This window comes from Narcine bancroftii, chromosome 3 (assembly GCF_036971445.1).
Source record: "Narcine bancroftii isolate sNarBan1 chromosome 3, sNarBan1.hap1, whole genome shotgun sequence".
In the NCBI taxonomy this organism is placed as follows: Eukaryota; Metazoa; Chordata; class Chondrichthyes; order Torpediniformes; family Narcinidae; genus Narcine; species Narcine bancroftii.
The window spans coordinates 326092023-326115724 of record NC_091471.1 but is presented as its reverse complement, the minus strand read 5'-3'; the positions used below and the strand labels follow the sequence as shown (position 1 = coordinate 326115724).

Below are 23702 nucleotides of genomic sequence, written 5' to 3'. Positions count from 1 at the left end.
CCACAGCCCATACACTGACCCCAACTCCCTGCTCTCTCCACACAGACCAATCTCTCCCAACACTAACACCACCGCCCCGCTCTCTCCCCACAGATCAATCTCTTCCCACACTGACCCCAACGCCCAGCTCTCTCCCCACAGACCAATCTCTCCCCACACTGACCCCACCGCCCCGCTCTCTCCCCGCAGACCAATCTCTCCCCACACTGACCCCACTGCCCCGCTCTATCCCCACAGACCAATCTCTCCCCACACTGACCCCACTGCCCCACTCTCTCCCCACAGACCAATCTCTCCCCATTATGACCCCACCACCCCGTTCTCCACCACAGACCAATCTCTCCCCACTCTGACCCCACCACCCCGATCTCCGCCACAGACCAATCTCTCCCCACACTGACCCCACCGCCCCGCTCTCTCCCCACAGACTAATCTCTACCCCCACTGACCCCACCGCCCCGCTCTCTCCCCACAGACCAATCTCTCCCCCCACTGATCCCACCGCCCCGCACTCTCCCCACAGACCAATCTCTCCCCACACTGACCCCACCACCCCGCTCTCACCCCACAGACCAATCACTCCCCACACTGACCCCACCGCCCCGCTCTCTCCCCACAGACCAGTCTCTCCCCACACTGACCCCACCGCCCCGCTCTCTCCCCACAGACCAATGTCTCCCCACACTGACCCCACCGCCCCGCTCTCTCCCCACAGACCAATCTCTCCCCACACTGACCCCACCGCCCCGCTCTCTCCCCACAGACCAATCTCTACCCTCTCTGACCCCACCGCCCTGCTCTCTGCCCACAGACCAATCTCTCCCCACACTGAACCCACCGCCCCACTCTCTCCCCACATACCAATCTCTCACCACACTGACCCCACTGCCCCGCTCTCTCCCCAAAGACCAATCTCTCTCCACACTGACCCCACTGCCCCGCTCTCTCCCCACAGAAAAATATCTCCCAACACTGACCCCACCACCCCGCACACTCCCCACAGATCAATCTCTCACCACACTGACCCCACCTCCCCGCTATCTCCCCACAGCCCCTACGCTGACCCCAACGCCCCACTCTATCCCCACAGACCAATCTCTCCCCCCACAGATCCCACCGCCCCGCTCTCGCCCCACAGACCAATCTGTACCCCCACTGACCCCACCGCCCCGCTCTCTCCCCACAGACCAATCTCTCCCCCCACAGATCCCACCGCCCCGCACTCTCCCCACAGACCAATCTCTCCCCCCACTGACCCCACCACCACGCTCTCTCCCCACAGACCAATCTCTTCCCCCACTGACCCCACCGCCCTCCTCTCTCCGCACAGACCCCTCGCTCCCTACAGTCCCCTCTCTCCCCACAGTCCCCTCTCTCCCCACAGCCCCCTCTCCTCACAGCCCCCTCTCTCCCCACAGATCCCTTTCTCCCCACAACCCCCTCTCTCCCCACAGCCCCCTTTCCACCCACAGCCTCCTCTGCCCACAACCTCCTCTGCCCACAGGCTCCTCTGCCCACAGGCTCCTCTGCCCACAGCCCCCTCTCCCCACAGCCCCCTCTCCCCACAGCCCCCTCTCCCCACAGCCCCCTCTTCCCACAGCCCCCACCGCCTCACTCTCTCCCCACAGCCCCCTCTACCCACAGCCCTCTCTCGCCAGAGACCCTACAGTGACCCCACCACCCGGCTCTCTCCCACAGACCAATCTATCCCCACACTGACCCCACCGCCCCGCTCTCTCCCCACAGACCAAACTCTCCCCACACTTCACCCACGTCCCCGCTCTCTCCCCACAGACAAATCTCTCCTAACACTGACCACACCGCCCTGCTCTTTCCCCTCAGACCAATCTCTCTCCCCACAGCCCCCTCTCCCCACAGCCGCCACCGCCCCACTCTATCCCCACAGCCACCACACTGACCCCACACCCCTCCTCTCTACCCACGGCCCTTCTCCTCACAGCCCCCTCTACCCACAGCCCTCTCTCCCCACAACTCCCACCGCCGCGTTCTCTCCCCATAGCCAACACTCTGATCCCACTGCCCCCTCTCTCCCTACAGCCCCCACGCTGACTCCAACACTCCCTCTCTCCCCACAGCCCCCACACTGACCCCATCGGCCCCTCTATTCCCACAACCCCACCGCACCCCTCTCTCCCCACCGCACCCCTTTCTCCCCACAGCCCTGTGTCAGCCCCCACACTGACCCCACTGCTCCGCTCTCTCCCCACAGCTACCGCACTGACTCTACTGCCCTCTCTCTCCACACAGACCCCGCAGTCACCCCACCACCCGCTCCCTCCCACAGACCAATCTCTCCCCACACTTCACCCACCGCCCCGCTCTCTCCCCACAGACAAATCTCTCCCAACACTGACCCCCCCGCCCCTCTCTCTCCCCACAGCCCATACACTGACCCCAACGCCCTTCTCTCTCCCCAGAGACCAATTTCTCCCCACTCTGACCCCACCACCCCGTTCTCCGCCACAGACCAATCTCTCCCCACACTGACCCCACCGCCCCTCTCTCTCCCCACAGCCCATACACTGACCCCAACGCCCTGCTCTCTCCCCAGAGACCAATCTCTCCCCACACTGACCCCACCACCCCGCTCTCTACCCACAGACCAATCTCTCCCAACACTGACCACACCGACCCGCTCGCTCCCAACAGCCCCCACACTGACCCCACCATCCCGCACTCTCCACACAGACCAATCTCTCCCCACACTCACCCGACGACCCCGCTCTCTCCCCACAGATGAATCACTCCCAACACTAACCCCACGGCCCCGCTCTCTCCCCACAGATCAATCTCTCCTTACACTGACCCCACCGCCCAACTCTCACCCCACAGACCAATCTCTCCCCACACTGACCTCACCGCCCCGCTCTCTCCCCACAGACCAAACTCTCCCCACACTGACCCCACCGCCCCGTTCTCTCCCCACAGACCAATCTCTCCACACACTGACCCCACCGGCCCGCTCTCACCCCACAGACCAATCTCTCCCCACACTGACCCCACCGCCCCGCTCTCTCCCCACAGACCAATCTCTCCCCACACTGACCCCACCGCCCCGCTCTCTCCCCACACTGACCCCACCGCCCCGCTCTCAGCCCACAGACCAATCTCTCCCCACACTGACCCCACTGCCCTGCTCTTTCCCCTCAGACCAATCTCTCTCCCCACAGCCACAGACCCTGGAGTGACCCCACCACCCGGCCCTCTCCCACAGACCAATCTCTCCCCACACTGACCCCACTGCCCTGCTCTCTCCCCACAGCCCCCTCTCTCCCCACAGCCCCATCTCTCTCCACAGCCCCCTCCCTCCCCACAGTCCCCTCTCTCCCCACAGCCCCCTCACTCCCCACAGCCCCCTCTCCCCACAGCCCCCACCGCCCCACTCTCTCCCCACAGTCACCACACTGACCCCACAACCCTCCTCTCTCCCCACAGGCCCTTCAACTCACAGCCCCCTCTACTCACAGCCCTCTCTCCCCACAACTCCTACCGCCGCGTTCTCTCCCCAAAGCCAACACTCTGATCCCACTGCCCCCTCCCTCCCTACAGCCCCCACGCTGACTCCAACACTCCCTCTCTCCCCACAGCCCCCCCACTTGCCCCATCGCCCCCTCTCTTCCCACAAACCCACCGCACCCCTCTCTCCCCACCGCCCACCTTTCTCCCCACAGCCCCGTATCAGCCCCCACACTGACCCCACTGCTTCGCTCTCTCCCCACAGCTACCGCACTGACTCTACTGCCCTCTCTCTCCCCACAGACCCCGCAGTGACCCCACCACCCGCTCACTCCCACAGACCAATCTCTCCCCACACTGACCCCACCGCCCCGCTCTCTCCCCACAGACCAATCTCTCCCCACACTGACCCCACCGCCCCGCTCTCTGCCCACAGATCAATCTCTCCCCACACTGACCCCACCGCCCCGCTCTCTCCCAACAGACCAATGTCTCCCCACACTGACCCCACCGCCCCGCTCTCTCCCCACAGACCAATCTCTCCCCACACTGACCCCACCGCCCTGCTCTCTGCCCACAGACCAATCTCTCCCCACACTGAACCCACCGCCCCGCTCTCTCCCCACAGACCAATCTCTCCCCTCACTGACCCCACCGCGCCGCTCTCTCCCCACAGACCAATCTCTCCCCCCACTGACCCCACCGCCCCGCACTCGCCCCACAGACCAATCTCTCCCCCCACTGACCCCACCGCCCCACTCTCTCCCCACAGACCAATCTCTCCCCCCACTGACCCCACCGCCCTGCTCTCTCCGCACAGACCCCTCGCTGCCCACAGCTCCCTCTCTCCCCACAACCCCCTCTCTCCCCACAGCCCCCTTTCCCACCACAGCCTCCTCTGCTCACAGCCTCCTCTGTCCACAGCCTCCTCTGCCCACAGCCTCCTCTGCCCACAGCCCCCTCTCCCCACAGCTCCCTCTCCCCACAGCCCCCACCGCCTCACTCTCTCCCCACAGCCACAACACTGACCCCACATCCCTCCTCTCTCCGTATGACCCCCTCTCTCCCCACAGCCCCCTCTCTCCCCACAGCCCCCTCTCTCCCCACAGACCCCTTTCTCCCCACAGCCCCTTCTCCCCACAGCCCCCACCGCCTCACTCTCTCCCCACAGTCCCCACACTGACCCCACCGTCCCTCTGTCTCCCCACAGCCACCACACTGACACCACCCCCCTTCCTATCTCCACACAGGCCCCTCTCTCCCCACAGCCTCCTCTCCACACAGCCCCCTTTCCCCACAGCCCCCTCTCCCCCCACAGCATACTCTGCCCACAGCCGCCTCTGCCCACAGCCCCCTCTCCCCACAGCCCCCTCTCCCCACAGCCCCCTCTCCCCACAGCCCCCTCTCCCCACAGCCCCCTCTCCCCATAGCCCTCTCTCGCCACAGCCCCTACAGTGACCCCACCGCCCCGCTCTCTCCCCTCAGACCAATCTCTCACCACACTGACCCCACTGCCCCGCTCTCTCCCCAAAGACCAATCTCTCTCCACACTGACCCCACTGCCCCGCTCTCTCCCCACAGAAAAATATCTCCCAACACTGACCCCACCACCCCGTTCTCCGCCACAGACCAATCTCTCCCCACACTGACCCCACCGCCCCTCTCTGTCCCCACATCCCCTACGCTGACCCCAACGCCCCTCTCTATCCCCACAGATCAATCTCTCCACACACTGACACCTCCACCCCGCACTCTACCCACAGACCAATCTCTCCCAACACTGACCACACCGACCCGCTCGCTCCCCACAGCCCCCACACTGACCCCACCGCCCCGCACTCTCCCCGCAGACCAATCTCTCCCCACACTGACCCCACTGCCCCGCTCTCTCCCCAAAGACCAATCTCTCTCCACACTGACCCCACTGCCCCGCTCTCTCCCCACAGAAAAATATCTCCCAACACTGACCCCACCACCCCGTTCTCCGCCACAGACCAATCTCTCCCCACACTGACCCCACCACCCCTCTCTGTCCCCACAGCCCCTACGCTGACCCCAACGCCCCTCTCTATCCCCACAGATCAATCTCTCCCCACACTGACACCTCCCCCCGCACTCTACCCACAGACCAATCTCTCCCAACACTGACCACACCGACCCGCTCGCTCCCCACAGCCCCCACACTGACCCCACCGTCCCGCACTCTCCACACAGACCAATCTCTCCCCACACTCACCCGACGACCCCGCTCTCTCCCCACAGACCAATCTCTCCCAACACTAACCCCACGGCCCCGCTCTCTCCCCACAGATCAATCTCTCCCCACACTGACCCCACCGCCCCGCTCTCACCCCACAGACCAATCTTTCCCCACACTGACCCCACCGACCCGCTCTCTCCCCACAGACAAAACTCTCCCCACACTGAACCCACCGCCCCGCTCTGTCCCCACAGACCAATCTCTCCACACACTGACCCCACCGGCCCGCTCTCACCCCACAGACCAATCTATCCCCACACTGACCCCAACGCCATGCTCTCTCCCCAGAGACCAATCTCTCCCCACACTGACCCCACCCCCCACTCTCTACCCACAGACCAATCTCTCCCAACACTGACCACACCGACCCACTCGCTCCCCACAGCCCCCACAATGACCCCACCGTCCCGCACTCTCCACACAGACCAATCTCTCCCCACACTCACCCGACGACCCCGCTCTCTCCCCACAGACCAATCTCTCCCAACACTAACCCCACGGCCCCGCTCTCTCCCCACAGATCAATCTCACCCCACACTGACCCCACCGCCCCACTCTCACCCAACAGACCAATCTCTCCCCACACTGACCCCACCGCCCCGCTCTCTCCCCACAGACCAATCTATCCCCACACTGACCCCACCGCCCCGCTCTCTCCCCACAGACCAAACTCTCCCCACACTTCACCCACGTCCCCGCTCTCTCCCCACAGACAAATCTCTCCTAACACTGACCACACCGCCCTGCTCTTTCCCCTCAGACCAATCTCTCTCCCCACAGCCCCCTCTCCCCACAGCCGCCACCGCCCCACTCTATCCCCACAGCCACCACACTGACCCCACACCCCTCCTCTCTACCCACGGCCCTTCTCCTCACAGCCCCCTCTACCCACAGCCCTCTCTCCCCACAACTCCCACCGCCGCGTTCTCTCCCCATAGCCAACACTCTGATCCCACTGCCCCCTCTCTCCCTACAGCCCCCACGCTGACTCCAACACTCCCTCTCTCCCCACAGCCCCCACACTGACCCCATCGGCCCCTCTATTCCCACAACCCCACCGCACCCCTCTCTCCCCACCGCACCCCTTTCTCCCCACAGCCCTGTGTCAGCCCCCACACTGACCCCACTGCTCCGCTCTCTCCCCACAGCTACCGCACTGACTCTACTGCCCTCTCTCTCCACACAGACCCCGCAGTCACCCTACCACCCGCTCCCTCCCACAGACCAATCTCTCCCCACACTTCACCCACCGCCCCGCTCTCTCCCCACAGACAAATCTCTCCCAACACTGACCCCTCCGACCCTCTCTCTCCCCACAGCCCATACACTGACCCCAACGCCCCGCTCTCTCCCCGAAAACAAATCTCTCCCCACACTGACCCCACAGCCCCCTCTCTCCCCACAGCCACCTCCCTCCCCACAGCCCCCACTGTCCCCACAGCCCCCTCTCTCCCCACAGCCCCCTCTCTCCCCACAGCCCCCTCTCTCCCCACAGTCCCCTCTCTCCCCACAGCACCCTCTCTCCCCATAGCCCCCTCTCCCCACAGCCCCCACCGCCCCACTCTATCCCCACAGCCACCACACTGACCCCACACTCCTCCTCTCTCCCCACAGGCCCTTCTCCTCACAGCCCCCTCTACCCACAGCCCTCTCTCCCCACAACTCCCACCGCCGCGTTCTCTCCACCAACCCAACACTCTGATCCCACTGCCCCCTCTCTCCCTACAGCCCCAACGCTGACTCCACCACTCCCTCTCCCCACAGCCCCCACACTGACCCCATCGCCCCCTCTCTTCCCAGAACCCCCACTGCACCCCTCTCTCCCCACCGCCCTCCTTTCTCCCCACAGCCCCGTGTCAGCCCCCACACTGACCCTACTGCTCCGCTCTCTCCCCACAGCTACTGCACTGACTCTACTGCCCTCTCTCTCCCCACAGACCCCGCAGTGACCCCACCACCCGCTCCATTCCACAGACCAATCTCTCCCCACACTTCACCCACACCCCCGCTCTCTCCCCACAGACCAATCTCTCCCCCCACTGACCCCACCGCTCCGCTCTCTCCCCACAGAGCAATCTCTCCCTCCACTGACACCACCGCCCCGCTCTCTCCCCACAGACCAATCTCTCCCCACACTGATCCCACCGCCCCGCACTCTCCCCACAGACCAATCACTCACCCCACTGCCCCGCTATCTCCCCACAGACCAATCTCTCCCCCCACTGATCCCACCGCCCCGCACTCTCCACACAAACCAATCTCTCCCCACACTCACCCAACGACCCCGCTCTCTCCCCACAGACCTATCTCTCCCAACACTAACCCCACGGCCCCGCTCTCTCCCCACAGACCAATATCTCCCCACACTGACCCCACCGCCCCACTCTCTCCCCACAGACCAATCTCTCCCCACAATGACCCCCCGCCCCGCTCTCTCCCCACAGACCAATCTCTCCCCCCACTGATCCCACCGCCCCGCACTCTCCCCACAGACCAATCACTCACCCCACTGCCCCGCTATCTCCCCACAGACCAATCTCTCCCCCCACTGATCCCACCGCCCCGCACTCTCCCCACAGACCAATCTCTCCCCCCACTGACCCCACCGCCCCACTCTCTCCCCACAGACCAATCTCTCCCCACACTGACCCCACCGCCCCGCTCTCTCTCCGAAGACCAATCTCTCCCCACACTGACCCCACAGCCCCTCTCTCTCCCCACAGGCCCTTCTCCTCACAGCCCCCTCTACCCACAGCCCTCTCTCCCCACAACTCCCACCGCCGCGTTCTCTCCCCAAAGCCAACACTCTGATCGCACTGCCCCCTCTCCCCCTACAGCCCCCACGCTGACTCCACCACTCCCTCTCTCCCCACAGCCCCCACACTGACCCCATCGCCCCCTCTCTTCCCAGAACCCCCACTGCACCCCTCTCTCCCCACCGCCCTCCTTTCTCCCCACAGCCCCGTGTCAGCCCCCACACTGACCCCACTGCTCCGCTCTCTCCCCACAGCAACCGCACTGACTCTACTGCCCTCTCTCTCACCACAGTCCCCGCAGGGACCCCACCACCCGCTCCCTCCCACAGACCAATCTCTCCCCACACTTCACCCACCGCCCCGCTCTCTCCCCACAGACAAATCTCTCCCAACACTGACCCCTCCGACCCTCTCTCTCCCCACAGCCCATACACTGACCCCAACGCCCCGCTCTCTCCCCGAAAACAAATCTCTCCCCACACTGACCCCACAGCCCCGCACTCTCCCCACAGAAAAATCTCTCCCAACACTGACCCCAACGCTCCTCTCTCTCCCCACAGCCCCTTCACTGACCCCAACGCCACGCTCTCTCCCCACAGACAAATCTCTCCCAACACTGACCACACTGCCCCGCTCTCTCCCCACAGACCAATCTCTCCCCACACTGACCCCACTGCCCCGCACTCTCCCCACAGGCCAATCTCTCCCCACTCTGACCCCACCACCCCATTCTCCGCCACAGAACAATCCCTCACCACACTGTCCCCCCCGCCCCTCTCTCTCCCCACAGCCCCTACACTGAACCCAACGCCCTGCTCCCTCCCCACAGACCAATCTCTTCCCACACTGACCCCACCACCCCGCTCTCTCCCCACAGACCTATCTCTCCCAACACTGACCTCACCGACCCGCTCGCTCCCCACAGCCCCAACACTGACCCCACCGTCCCGCACTCTCCACACAAATCAATCTCTCCCCACACTCACCCCATGACCCCGCTCTCTCCCCACAGACCAATCTCTCCCCACACTTCACCCACCGCCCCGCTCTCTCCCCACAGACAAATCTCTCCCAACACTGACCCACCGCCCCACTCTCTCCCCTCAGACCAATCTCTCACCACACTGACCCCACTGCCCCGCTCTCTCCCCGAAGACCAATCACTCCCCACACTGACCCCACTTCCCCGCTCTCTCCCCGAAGACCAATCTCTCGCCACACTGACCCCTCAGACCCGCTCTCTCCCCACAGAAAAATCTCTCCCAACACTGACCCCACCGCCCCTCTCTCTTCCCACAGCCCCTACACTGACCCCAACGCCCCGCTCTATCCCCACAGACCAATCTCTCCCCACACTGACCCCACCATCCAGCTCTCTACCCACAGACCAATCTATCCCAACACTGACCACACCGACCCGCTCGCTCCCCACAGCCCCCACACTGACCCCACCGCCCCGCACTCTCTCCGCAGACCAATCTCTCCCCACACTGACCCCACTGCCCCGCTCTCTCCCCACAGACCAATCTCTCCCCACACTGACCCCACTGCCCCGCACTCTCCCCACAGACCAATCTCTCCCCACTCTGATCCCACCACCCCGTTCTCCGCCACAGACCAATCTCTCCCCAGACTGACCCCACCGCCCCTCTCTCTCCCCACAGCCCCTACACTGACCCCACCGCCCCGCTCTCTCCCCACAGACCAATCTCTCCACCCACTGATCCCACCGCCCCGCACTCTCACCACAGACCAATCACTCACCCCACTGCCCCGCTATCTCCCCACAGACCAATCTCTCCCCCCACTGATCCCACCGCCCCGCACTCTCCCCACAGACCAATCTCTCCCCCCACTGACCCCACCGCCCCACTCTCTCCCCACAGACCAATCTCCCTCCACACTGACCCCACCCCCCTGCTCTCTCCCCACAGACCAATCTCTCCCCCCACTGACCCCACCGCTCCGCTCTCTCCCCACAGACCAATCTCTCCCCCCACTGACCCCACCACCCCGCTCTCTCCCCTCAGAGCAATATCTCCCTCCACTGAAACCACCGCACCGCTCTCTCCCCACAGCCCCCTCTCTCCCCACAGCCCCCTCTCTCCCCACAGCCCCCTCCCTCCCCACAGTCCTCTCTCTCCCCACAGCACCCTCTCTCCCCACAGCCCCCTCTCCCCACAGCCCCCACCGCCCCACTCTATCCGCACAGGCACCACACTGATCCCACACCCCTCCTCTCTCCCCACAGGCCCTTCTCCTCACAGCCCCCTCTACCCACAGCCCTCTCTCCCCACAACTCCCACCGCCGCGTTCTCTCCCCAAAGCCAACACTCTGATCCCACTGCCCCCTCTCTCCCTACAGTCCCCACGCTGACTCCACCACTCCCTCTCTACCCACAGCCCCCACACTGACCCCATCGCCCCCTCTCTACCCATAACCCCCACCGCACCCCTCTCTCCCCACCGCCCTCCTTTCTCCCCACAGCCCCGTGTCAGCCCCCACACTGACCCCACTGCTCAGCTCTCTCCCCACAGCTACTGCACTGACTCTACTGCCCTCACTCTCCCCACAGACCCCGCAGTGACCCCACCACCCGCTCCCTCCCACAGACCAATCTCTCCCCACACTTCACCCACCGCCCCGCTCTCTCCCCACAGACAAATCTCTTCCAACACTGACCCCACCGCCCCTCTCTCTCCCCACAGCCCATACACAGACCCCAACGCCCTGCTCTCTCCCCAGAGACCAATCTCTCCCCACTCTGACCCCGCCACCCCGTTCTCCGCCACAGACCAATCTCTCCCCACACTGACCCCACTGCCCCGCTCGCTCCCCACAGCCCCCACACTGACCCCACCGCCCCGCACTCTCTCCGCAGACCAATCTCTCCCCACACTGACCCCACTGCCCCACTCTCTCCCCACGACCAATCTCTCCCCGCACTGACCCCACCGCCCCGCTCTCTCCCCACAGACCAATCTCTACCCCCACTGACCCCACCGCCCGCTCTCTCCCCACAGACCAATCTTTCCCCCCACTGATCCCACCGCCCCGCACTCTCCCCACAGACCAATCACTCACCCCACTGCCCCGCTATCTCCGCACAGACCAATCTCTCCCCCCACTGATCCCACCGCCCCGCACTCTCTACACAAACCAATCTCTCCCCACACTCAGCGCACGACCCCGCTCTCTCCCCACACACCAATCTCTCCCAACACTAACCCCACCGCCCCGCTCTCTCCCCACAGCCAATCTCTCCCCATACTGACACCACCGCCCCGCTCTCTCCCCACAGACCAATCTCTCCCCACACTGACCCCACCGCCCCGCTCTCTCCCCACAGACCAATCTCTCCCCACACTGACCCCACCGCCCCGCTCTCTCCCCACAGACCAATCTCTCGCCACACTGACCCCACCGCCCCGCTCTCACCCCACAGACAATCTCTCCCCCCACTGATCCCACCGCCCCGCACTCTCCCCACAGACCAATCACTCACCCCACTGCCCCGCTATCTCCCCACAGACCAATCTCTCCCAACACTAACCCCACCGCCCCGCTCTCTCCCCACAGACCAATCTCTCCCCACACTGACCCCACCGCCCCACACTCTCCCCACAGACCAATCTCTCCCCACAATGACCCCCCGCCCCGCACTCTCCCCACAGACCAATCACTCACCCCACTACCCCGCTATCTCCCCACAGACCAATGTCTCCCCCCACTGATCCCACCGCCCCGCACTCTCCCCACAGACCAATCTCTCCCCCCACTGACCCCACCGCCCCACTCTCTCCCCACAGACCAATCTCTCCCCACACTGACCCCACCGCCCCGCTCTCTTCCCCACAGACCAATCTCTCCCCCCACTGACCCCACCGCTCCGCTCTCTCCCCACAGCACCCTCTCTCCCCATAGCCCCCTCTCCCCACAGCCCCCACCGCCCCACTCTATCCCCACAGCCACCACACTGACCCCACACTCCTCCTCTCTCCCCACAGGCCCTTCTCCTCACAGCCCCCTCTACCCACAGCCCTCTCTCCCCACAACTCCCACCGCCGCGTTCTCTCCACCAACCCAACACTCTGATCCCACTGCCCCCTCTCTCCCTACAGCCCCAACGCTGACTCCACCACTCCCTCTCTCCCCACAGCCCCCACACTGACCCCATCGCCCCCTCTCTTCCCACAACCCCCACCGCACCACTCTCTCCCCACCGCCCTCCTTTCTCCCCACAGCCCTGTGTCAGCCCCCACACTGACCCTACTGCTCCGCTCTCTCTCCACAGCTACTGCACTGACTCTACTGCCCTCTCTCTCCCCACAGACCCCGCAGTGACCCCACCACCCGCTCCCTCCCACAGACCAATCTCTCCCCACACTTCACCCACACCCCCGCTCTCTCCCCACAGACCAATCTCTCCCCCCACTGACCCCACCGCCCCACTCTCTCCCCACAGACCAATCTCTCCCCACAATGACCCCCCGCCCCGCTCTCTCCCCACAGACCAATCTCTCCCCCCACTGATCCCACCGCCCCGCACTCTCCCCACAGACCAATCACTCACCCCACTGCCCCGCTATCTCCCCACAGACCAATCTCTCCCCCCACTGATCCCACCGCCCCGCACTCTCCCCACAGACCAATCTCTCCCCCCACTGACCCCACCGCCCCACTCTCTCCCCACAGACCAATCTCTCCCCACACTGACCCCACCGCCCCGCTCTCTCTCCGAAGACCAATCTCTCCCCACACTGACCCCACAGCCCCTCTCTCTCCCCACAGGCCCTTCTCCTCACAGCCCCCTCTACCCACAGCCCTCTCTCCCCACAACTCCCACCGCCGCGTTCTCTCCCCAAAGCCAACACTCTGATCGCACTGCCCCCTCTCTCCCTACAGCCCCCACGCTGACTCCACCACTCCTTCTCTCCCCACAGCCCCCACACTGACCCCATCGCCCCCTCTCTTCCCAGAACCCCCACTGCACCCCTCTCTCCCCACCGCCCTCCTTTCTCCCCACAGCCCCGTGTCAGCCCCCACACTGACCCCACTGCTCCGCTCTCTCCCCACAGCAACCGCACTGACTCTATTGCCCTCTCTCTCACCACAGTCCCCGCAGGGACCCCACCACCCGCTCCCTCCCACAGACCAATCTCTCCCCACACTTCACCCACCGCCCCGCTCTCTCCCAACAGACAAATCTCTCCCAACACTGACCCCTCCGACCCTCTCTCTCCCCACAGCCCATACACTGACCCCAACGCCCCGCTATCTCCCCGAAAACAAATCTCTCCCCACACTGACCCCACAGCCCAGCACTCTCCCCACAGAAAAATCTCTCCCAACACTGACCCCAACGCTCCTCTCTCTCCCCACAGCCCCTTCACTGACCCCAATGCCACGCTCTCTCCCCACAGACAAATCTCTCCCAACACTGACCACACTGCCCCGCTCTCTCCCCACAGACCAATCTCTCCCCACACTGACCCCACTGCCCCGCACTCTCCCCACAGGCCAATCTCTCCCCACTCTGACCCCACCACCCCATTCTCCGCCACAGACCAATCCCTCACCACACTGTCCCCCCCGCCCCTCTCTCTCCCCACAGCCCCTACACTGAACCCAACGCCCTGCTCTCTCCCCACAGACCAATCTCTTCCCACACTGACCCCACCACCCCGCTCTCTCCCCACAGACCTATCTCTCCCAACACTGACCTCACCGACCCGCTCGCTACCCACAGCCCCAACACTGACCCCACCGTCCCGCACTCTCCACACAAATCAATCTCTCCCCACACTCACCCCACGACCCCGCTCTCTCCCCACAGACCAATCTCTCCCCACACTTCACCCACCGCCCCGCTCTCTCCCCACAGACAAATCTCTCCCAACACTGACCCACCGCCCCACTCTCTCCCCTCAGACAAATCTCTCACCACACTGACCCCACTGCCCCGCTCTCTCCCCGAAGACCAATCTCTCCCCACACTGACCCCACTTCCCCGCTCTCTCCCCGAAGACCATTCTCTCGCCACACTGACCCCTCAGACCCGCTCTCTCCCCACAGAAAAATCTCTCCCAACACTGACCCCACCGCCCCTCTCTCTCCCCACAGCCCCTACACTGACCCCAACGCCCCGCTCTATCCCCACAGACCAATCTCTCCCCACACTGACCCCACCATCCAGCTCTCTACCCACAGACCAATCTATCCCAACACTGACCACACCGACCCGCTCGCTCCCCACAGCCCCCACACTGACCCCACCGCCCCGCACTCTCTCCGCAGACCAATCTCTCCCCACACTGACCCCACTGCCCCGCTCTCTCCCCACAGACCAATCTCTCCCCACACTGACCCCACTGCCCCGCACTCTCCCCACAGACCAATCTCTCCCCACTCTGATCCCACCACCCCGTTCTCCGCCACAGACCAATCTCTCCCCAGACTGACCCCACCGCCCCTCTCTCTCCCCACAGCCCCTACACTGACCCCACCGCCCCGCTCTCTCCCCACAGACCAATCTCTCCACCCACTGATTCCACCGCCCCGCACTCTCACCACAGACCAATCACTCACCCCACTGCCCCGCTATCTCCCCACAGACCAATCTCTCCCCCCACTGATCCCACCGCCCCGCACTCTCCCCACAGACCAATCTCTCCCCCCACTGACCCCACCGCCCCACTCTCTCCCCACAGACCAATCTCCCTCCACACTGACCCCACCCCCCTGCTCTCTCCCCACAGACCAATCTCTCCCCCCACTGACCCCACCGCTCCGCTCTCTCCCCACAGACCAATCTCTCCCCCCACTGACCCCACCACCCCGCTCTCTCCCCTCACAGCAATATCTCCCTCCACTGAAACCACCGCACCGCTCTCTCCCCACAGCCCCCTCTCTCCCCACAGCCCACTCTCTCCCCACAGCCCCCTCCCTCCCCACAGTCCTCTCTCTCCCCACAGCACCCTCTCTCCCCACAGCCCCCTCTCCCCACAGCCCCCACCGCCCCACTCTATCCGCACAGCCACCACACTGATCCCACACCCCTCCTCTCTCCCCACAGGCCCTTCTCCTCACAGCCCCCTCTACCCACAGCCCTCTCTCCCCACAACTCCCACCGCCGCGTTCTCTCCCCAAAGCCAACACTCTGATCCCACTGCCCCCTCTCTCCCTACAGCCCCCACGCTGATTCCACCACACCCTCTCTCCCCACAGCCCCCACACTGACCCCATTGCCCCCTCTCTTCCCACAACTCCCACCGCACCCCTCTCTCCCCACCGCCCTCCTTTCTCCCCACAGCCCCGTGTCAGCCCCCACACTGACCCCACTGCTCCACTCTCTCCCCACAGACCCCGCAGTGACCCCACCACCCGCTCCCTCCCACAGACCAATCTCTCCCAACACTGACCACACCGACCCGCTCGCTCCCCACAGCCCCCACACTGACCCCACCACCCCGCACTATCTCCGCAGACCAATCTCTCTCCACACTGACCCCACTGCCCCGCACTCTCCCCACAGACCAATCTCTCCCCACACTGACCCCACTGCCCCGCACTCTCCCCACAGACCAATCTCTCCCCTCTCTGACCCCACCACCCCGTTCTCCGCCACAGACAAATCTCTCCCCACACTGACCCCAGCGCCCCTCTCTCTCCCCACAGCCCCTACACTGACCCCAACGCCCTGCTCTCTCCCCACAGACCAATCTCTCCCCACACTGACCCCACCGCCCCGCTCTCTCCCCCACAGACCAATCTCTACCCACACTGACCCCATCGCCCCGCACTCTCCCCACAGACCAATCTCTCCCCCCACTGACCCCACCGCCCCGCTCTCTCCCCACAGACCAATCTCTCCCCACACTGACCCCACCGCCCTCGTCTCTCCGCACAGACCCCTCGCTCCCTACAGTCCCCTCTCTCCCCACAGTCCCCTCTCTCCCCACAGCCCCCTCTCCTCACAGCCCCCTCTCTCCCCACAGATCCCTTTCTCCCCACAACCCCCTCTCTCCCCACAGCCCCCTTTCCACCCACAGCCTCCTCTGCCCACAACCTCCTCTGCCCACAGGCTCCTCTGCCCACAGGCTCCTCTGCCCACAGCCCCCTCTCCCCACAGCCCCCTCTCCCCACAGCCCCCTCTCCCCACAGCCCCCTCTTCCCACAGCCCCCACCGCCTCACTCTCTCCCCACAGCCCCCTCTACCCACAGCCCTCTCTCGCCAGAGACCCTACAGTGACCCCACCACCCGGCTCTCTCCCACAGACCAATCTCTCCCCACACTTACCCCACCGTCCCGCTCTCTCCCCACACAACAATCTCTCCCCCCACTGACCCCACTGCCCTGCTCTCTCCCCACAGCCCCCTCTCTCCCCACAGCCCCTCCCTCCCCACAGCCCCCTCCCTCCCCACAGCCCCCTCTCTCCCCACACCCCCCTCTCTCCCCACAGCCCCCTCTCCCCATAGCCCCCACCGCCCCACTCTCTCCCCACAGCAACCACACTGACCCCACAACCCTCCTCTCTCCCCACAGGTCCTTCAACTCACAGCCCCCTCTACCCACAGCCCTGTCTCCCAACAACCCCCACCGCCGCGTTCTCTCCCCAAATACAACACTCTGATCCCACAGCCCCCTCTCTCCCTACAGCCCCCACGCTGACTCCACCACCCCCTCTCTCCCCACAGCCCCAACACTGACCCCATCGCCCCCTCTCTTCCCACAACCCCCACCGCACCCCTCTCCCCACCGCCCCACTCTCTCCCCACAGCCCCGTGTCAGCCCCCACACTGACCCCACTGCTCCGCTCTCTCCCCACAGCTACCGCACTGAACCTACCGCCCTCTCTCTCCCCACAGACCCCGCAGTGACCCCACCACCCGCTCCCTCCCACAGACCAATCTCTCCCCACACTGACCCCACTGCCCCACTCTCTCCCCACAGACCAATCTCTCCCCACTATGACCCCACCACCCCGTTCTCCACCACAGACCAATCTCTCCCCACACTGAACCCACCGCCCCTCTCTCTCCCCACAGACCAATCTCTCCCCACACTGACCCCACCGCCCCGCTCTCTCCCCACAGACCAATCTCTCCCCGCATTGACCCCACCGCCCCGCTCTCTCCCCACAGACCAAACTCTACCCCCACTGATACCACCGCCCCACTCTCTCCCCACACACCAATCTCTCCCCACACTGACCCCACCACCCGCTCTCTCCCCCACAGACCAATCTCTACCCACACTGACCCCATCGCCTCGCACTCTCCCCACAGACCAATCTGTACCCCCACTGACCCCACCGCCCCGCTCTCTCCCCACAGACCAATCTCTCCCCCCACAGAACCCACCGCCCCGCACTCTCCCCACAGACCAATCTCTCCCCCCACTGACCCCACCGCCCCGCTCTCTCCCCACAGACCAATCTCTCCCCCCACTGACCCCACCACCCTCGTCTCTCCGCACAGACCCCTCGCTCCCTACAGTCCCCTCTCTCCCCACAGCCCCCTCTCCTCACAGCCCCCTCTCTCCCCACAGATCCCTCCCTCCCCACAACTCCCTCTCTCCCCACAGCCCCCTTTCCACCCACAGCCTCCTCTGCCCACAGCCTCCTCTGCCCACAGCCTCCTCTGCCCACAGCCTCCTCTGCCCACAGCCCCCTCTCCCCACAGCCCCCTCTCCCCACAGCCCCCTCTCCCCACAGCCCCCACCGCCTCACTCTCTCCCCACAGCCCCCTCTACCCACAGCCCTCTCTCGCCACAGACCCTGGAGTGACCCCACCACCCGGCCCTCTCCCACAGACCAATCTCTCCCCACACTGACCCCACTGCCCTGCTCTCTCCCCACAGCCCCCTCTCTCCCCACAGCCCCATCTCTCTCCACAGCCCCCTCCCTCCCCACAGTCCCCTCTCTCCCCACAGCCCCCTCACTCCCCACAGCCCCCTCTCCCCACAGCCCCCACCGCCCCACTCTCTCCCCACAGTCACCACACTGACCCCACAACCCTCCTCTCTCCCCACATGCCCTTCAACTCACAGCCCCCTCTACTCACAGCCCTCTCTCCCCACAACTCCCACCGCCGCGTTCTCTCCCCAAAGCCAACACTCTGATCCCACTGCCCCCTCCCTCCCTTCAGCCCCCACGCTGACTCCAACACTCCCTCTCTCCCCACAGCCCCCCCACTTGCCCCATCGCCCCCTCTCTTCCCACAAACCCACCGCACCCCTCTCTCCCCACCGCCCACCTTTCTCCCCACAGCCCCGTATCAGCCCCCACACTGACCCCACTGCTTCGCTCTCTCCCCACAGCTACCGCACTGACTCTACTGCCCTCTCTCTCCCCACAGACCCCGCAGTGACCCCACCACCCGCTCACTCCCACAGACCAATCTCTCCCCACACTGACCCCACCGCCCCGCTCTCTCCCCACAGACCAATCTCTCCCCACACTGACCCCACCGCCCCGCTCTCTGCCCACAGATCAATCTCTCCCCACACTGACCCCACCGCCCCGCTCTCTCCCAACAGACCAATGTCTCCCCACACTGACCCCACCGCCCCGCTCTCTCCCCACAGACCAATCTCTCCCCACACTGACCCCACCGCCCTGCTCTCTGCCCACAGACCAATCTCTCCCCACACTGAACCCACCGCCCCGCTCTCTCCCCACAGACCAATCTCTCCCCTCACTGACCCCACCGCGCCGCTCTCTCCCCACAGACCAATCTCTCCCCCCACTGACCCCACCGCCCCGCACTCGCCCCACAGACCAATCTCTCCCCCCACTGACCCCACCGCCCCACTCTCTCCCCACAGACCAATCTCTCCCCCCACTGACCCCACCGCCCTGCTCTCTCCGCACAGACCCCTCGCTCCCCACAGCTCCCTCTCTCCCCACAACCCCCTCTCTCCCCACAGCCCCCTTTCCCACCACAGCCTCCTCTGCTCACAGCCTCCTCTGTCCACAGCCTCCTCTGCCCACAGCCTCCTCTGCCCACAGCCCCCTCTCCCCACAGCTCCCTCTCCCCACAGCCCCCACCGCCTCACTCTCTCCCCACAGCCACAACACTGACCCCACATCCCTCCTCTCTCCGTATGACCCCCTCTCTCCCCACAGCCCCCTCTCTCCCCACAGCCCCCTCTCTCCCCACAGACCCCTTTCTCCCCACAGCCCCTTCTCCCCACAGCCCCCACCGCCTCACTCTCTCCCCACAGTCCCCACACTGACCCCACCGTCCCTCTGTCTCCCCACAGCCACCACACTGACACCACCCCCCTTCCTATCTCCACACAGGCCCCTCTCTCCCCACAGCCTCCTCTCCACACAGCCCCCTTTCCCCACAGCCCCCTCTCCCCCCACAGCATACTCTGCCCACAGCCGCCTCTGCCCACAGCCCCCTCTCCCCACAGCCCCCTCTCCCCACAGCCCCCTCTCCCCACAGCCCCCTCTCCCCACAGCCCCCTCTCCCCATAGCCCTCTCTCGCCACAGCCCCTACAGTGACCCCACCGCCCCGCTCTCTCCCCTCAGACCAATCTCTCACCACACTGACCCCACTGCCCCGCTCTCTCCCCAAAGACCAATCTCTCTCCACACTGACCCCACTGCCCCGCTCTCTCCCCACAGAAAAATATCTCCCAACACTGACCCCACCACCCCGTTCTCCGCCACAGACCAATCTCTCCCCACACTGACCCCACCGCCCCTCTCTGTCCCCACATCCCCTACGCTGACCCCAACGCCCCTCTCTATCCCCACAGATCAATCTCTCCACACACTGACACCTCCACCCCGCACTCTACCCACAGACCAATCTCTCCCAACACTGACCACACCGACCCGCTCGCTCCCCACAGCCCCCACACTGACCCCACCGCCCCGCACTCTCCCCGCAGACCAATCTCTCCCCACACTGACCCCACTGCCCCGCTCTCTCCCCAAAGACCAATCTCTCTCCACACTGACCCCACTGCCCCGCTCTCTCCCCACAGAAAAATATCTCCCAACACTGACCCCACCACCCCGTTCTCCGCCACAGACCAATCTCTCCCCACACTGACCCCACCACCCCTCTCTGTCCCCACAGCCCCTACGCTGACCCCAACGCCCCTCTCTATCCCCACAGATCAAACTCTCCCCACACTGACACCTCCCCCCGCACTCTACCCACAGACCAATCTCTCCCAACACTGACCACACCGACCCGCTCGCTCCCCACAGCCCCCACACTGACCCCACCGTCCCGCACTCTCCACACAGACCAATCTCTCCCCACACTCACCCGACGACCCCGCTCTCTCCCCACAGACCAATCTCTCCCAACACTAACCCCACGGCCCCGCTCTCTCCCCACAGATCAATCTCTCCCCACACTGACCCCACCGCCCCGCTCTCACCCCACAGACCAATCTTTCCCCACACTGACCCCACCGACCCGCTCTCTCCCCACAGACAAAACTCTCCCCACACTGACCCCACCGCCCCGCTCTGTCCCCACAGACCAATCTCTCCACACACTGACCCCACCGGCCCGCTCTCACCCCACAGACCAATCTCTCCCCACACTGACCCCACCGCCCCGCTCTCTTCCCCACAGACCAATCTCTCCCCCCACTGACCCCACCGCTCCGCTCTCTCCCCACAGCACCCTCTCTCTCCATAGCCCCCTCTCCCCACAGCCCCCACCGCCCCACTCTATCCCCACAGCCACCACACTGACCCCACACTCCTCCTCTCTCCCCACAGGCCCTTCTCCTCACAGCCCCCTCTACCCACAGCCCTCTCTCCCCACAACTCCCACCGCCGCGTTCTCTCCACCAACCCAACACTCTGATCCCACTGCCCCCTCTCTCCCTACAGCCCCAACGCTGACTCCACCACTCCCTCTCTCCCCACAGCCCCCACACTGACCCCATCGCCCCCTCTCTTCCCACAACCCCCACCGCACCACTCTCTCCCCACCGCCCTCCTTTCTCCCCACAGCCCTGTGTCAGCCCCCACACTGACCCTACTGCTCCGCTCTCTCTCCACAGCTACTGCACTGACTCTACTGCCCTCTCTCTCCCCACAGACCCCGCAGTGACCCCACCACCCGCTCCCTCCCACAGACCAATCTCTCCCCACACTTCACCCACACCCCCGCTCTCTCCCCAGAGACCAATCTCTCCCCCCACTGACCCCACCGCCCCACTCTCTCCCCACAGACCAATCTCTCCCCACAATGACCCCCCGCCCCGCTCTCTCCCCACAGACCAATCTCTCCCCCCACTGATCCCACCGCCCCGCACTCTCCCCACAGACCAATCACTCACCCCACTGCCCCGCTATCTCCCCACAGACCAATCTCTCCCCCCACTGATCCCACCGCCCCGCACTCTCCCCACAGACCAATCTCTCCCCCCACTGACCCCACCGCCCCACTCTCTCCCCACAGACCAATCTCTCCCCACACTGACCCCACCGCCCCGCTCTCTCTCCGAAGACCAATCTCTCCCCACACTGACCCCACAGCCCCTCTCTCTCCCCACAGGCCCTTCTCCTCACAGCCCCCTCTACCCACAGCCCTCTCTCCCCACAACTCCCACCGCCGCGTTCTCTCCCCAAAGCCAACACTCTGATCGCACTGCCCCCTCTCTCCCTACAGCCCCCACGCTGACTCCACCACTCCTTCTCTCCCCACAGCCCCCACACTGACCCCATCGCCCCCCTCTCTTCCCAGAACCCCCACTGCACCCCTCTCTCCCCACCGCCCTCCTTTCTCCCCACAGCCCCGTGTCAGCCCCCACACTGACCCCACTGCTCCGCTCTCTCCCCACAGCAACCGCACTGACTCTATTGCCCTCTCTCTCACCACAGTCCCCGCAGGGACCCCACCACCCGCTCCCTCCCACAGACCAATCTCTCCCCACACTTCACCCACCGCCCCGCTCTCTCCCAACAGACAAATCTCTCCCAACACTGACCCCTCCGACCCTCTCTCTCCCCACAGCCCATACACTGACCCCAACGCCCCGCTATCTCCCCGAAAACAAATCTCTCCCCACACTGACCCCACAGCCCAGCACTCTCCCACAGAAAAATCTCTCCCAACACTGACCCCAACGCTCCTCTCTCTCCCCACAGCCCCTTCACCGACCCCAATGCCACGCTCTCTCCCCACAGACAAATCTCTCCCAACACTGACCACACTGCCCCGCTCTCTCCCCACAGACCAATCTCTCCCCACACTGACCCCACTGCCCCGCACTCTCCCCACAGGCCAATCTCTCCCCACTCTGACCCCACCACCCCATTCTCCGCCACAGACCAATCCCTCACCACACTGTCCCCCCCGCCCCTCTCTCTCCCCACAGCCCCTACACTGAACCCAACGCCCTGCTCTCTCCCCACAGACCAATCTCTTCCCACACTGACCCCACCACCCCGCTCTCTCCCCACAGACCTATCTCTCCCAACACTGACCTCACCGACCCGCTCGCTACCCACAGCCCCAACACTGACCCCACCGTCCCGCACTCTCCACACAAATCAATCTCTCCCCACACTCACCCCACGACCCCGCTCTCTCCCACAGACCAATCTCTCCCCACACTTCACCCACCGCCCGCTCTCTCCCCACAGACAAATCTCTCCCAACACTGACCCACCGCCCCACTCTCTCCCCTCAGACAAATCTCTCACCACACTGACCCCACTGCCCCGCTCTCTCCCCGAAGACCAATCTCTCCCCACACTGACCCCACTTCCCCGCTCTCTCCCCGAAGACCATTCTCTCGCCACACTGACCCTCAGACCCGCTCTCTCCCCACAGAAAAATCTCTCCCAACACTGACCCCACCGCCCTCTCTCTCCCCACAGCCCCTACACTGACCCCAACGCCCCGCTCTATCCCACAGACCAATCTCTCCCCACACTGACCCCACCATCCAGCTCTCTACCCACAGACCAATCTATCCCAACACTGACCACACCGACCCGCTCGCTCCCCACAGCCCCCACACTGACCCCCACCGCCCCGCACTCTCTCCGCAGACCAATCTCTCCCCACACTGACCCCACTGCCCCGTTCTCTCCCCACAGACCAATCTAATCTCTCCCCACACTGACCCCACTGCCCCGCACTCTCCCCACAGACCAATCTCTCCCCACTCTGATCCCACCACCCCGTTCTCCGCCACAGACCAATCTCTCCCCAGAC

At 64.8% G+C, this 23702-nt stretch overlaps 1 protein-coding gene across 1 annotated transcript in view; it reads left to right on the top strand.

Annotated features, from left to right (window-relative positions):
- The window catches only part of LOC138756870 (mucin-2-like), a 103331-nt gene that overhangs the window by 9099 nt on the left and 70530 nt on the right, over positions 1-23702 (top strand). Inside the window, exons 7-15 of the mRNA XM_069923264.1 lie at positions 1505-1668; positions 3609-3788; positions 4352-4526; positions 7502-7682; positions 12654-12834; positions 16492-16741; positions 17192-17370; positions 18682-18861; positions 19425-19599. Of these exons, the coding sequence (XP_069779365.1) occupies positions 1505-1668; positions 3609-3788; positions 4352-4526; positions 7502-7682; positions 12654-12834; positions 16492-16741; positions 17192-17370; positions 18682-18861; positions 19425-19599 (1665 nt within the window). The remainder of the gene's footprint in view (positions 1-1504; positions 1669-3608; positions 3789-4351; positions 4527-7501; positions 7683-12653; positions 12835-16491; positions 16742-17191; positions 17371-18681; positions 18862-19424; positions 19600-23702) is intronic.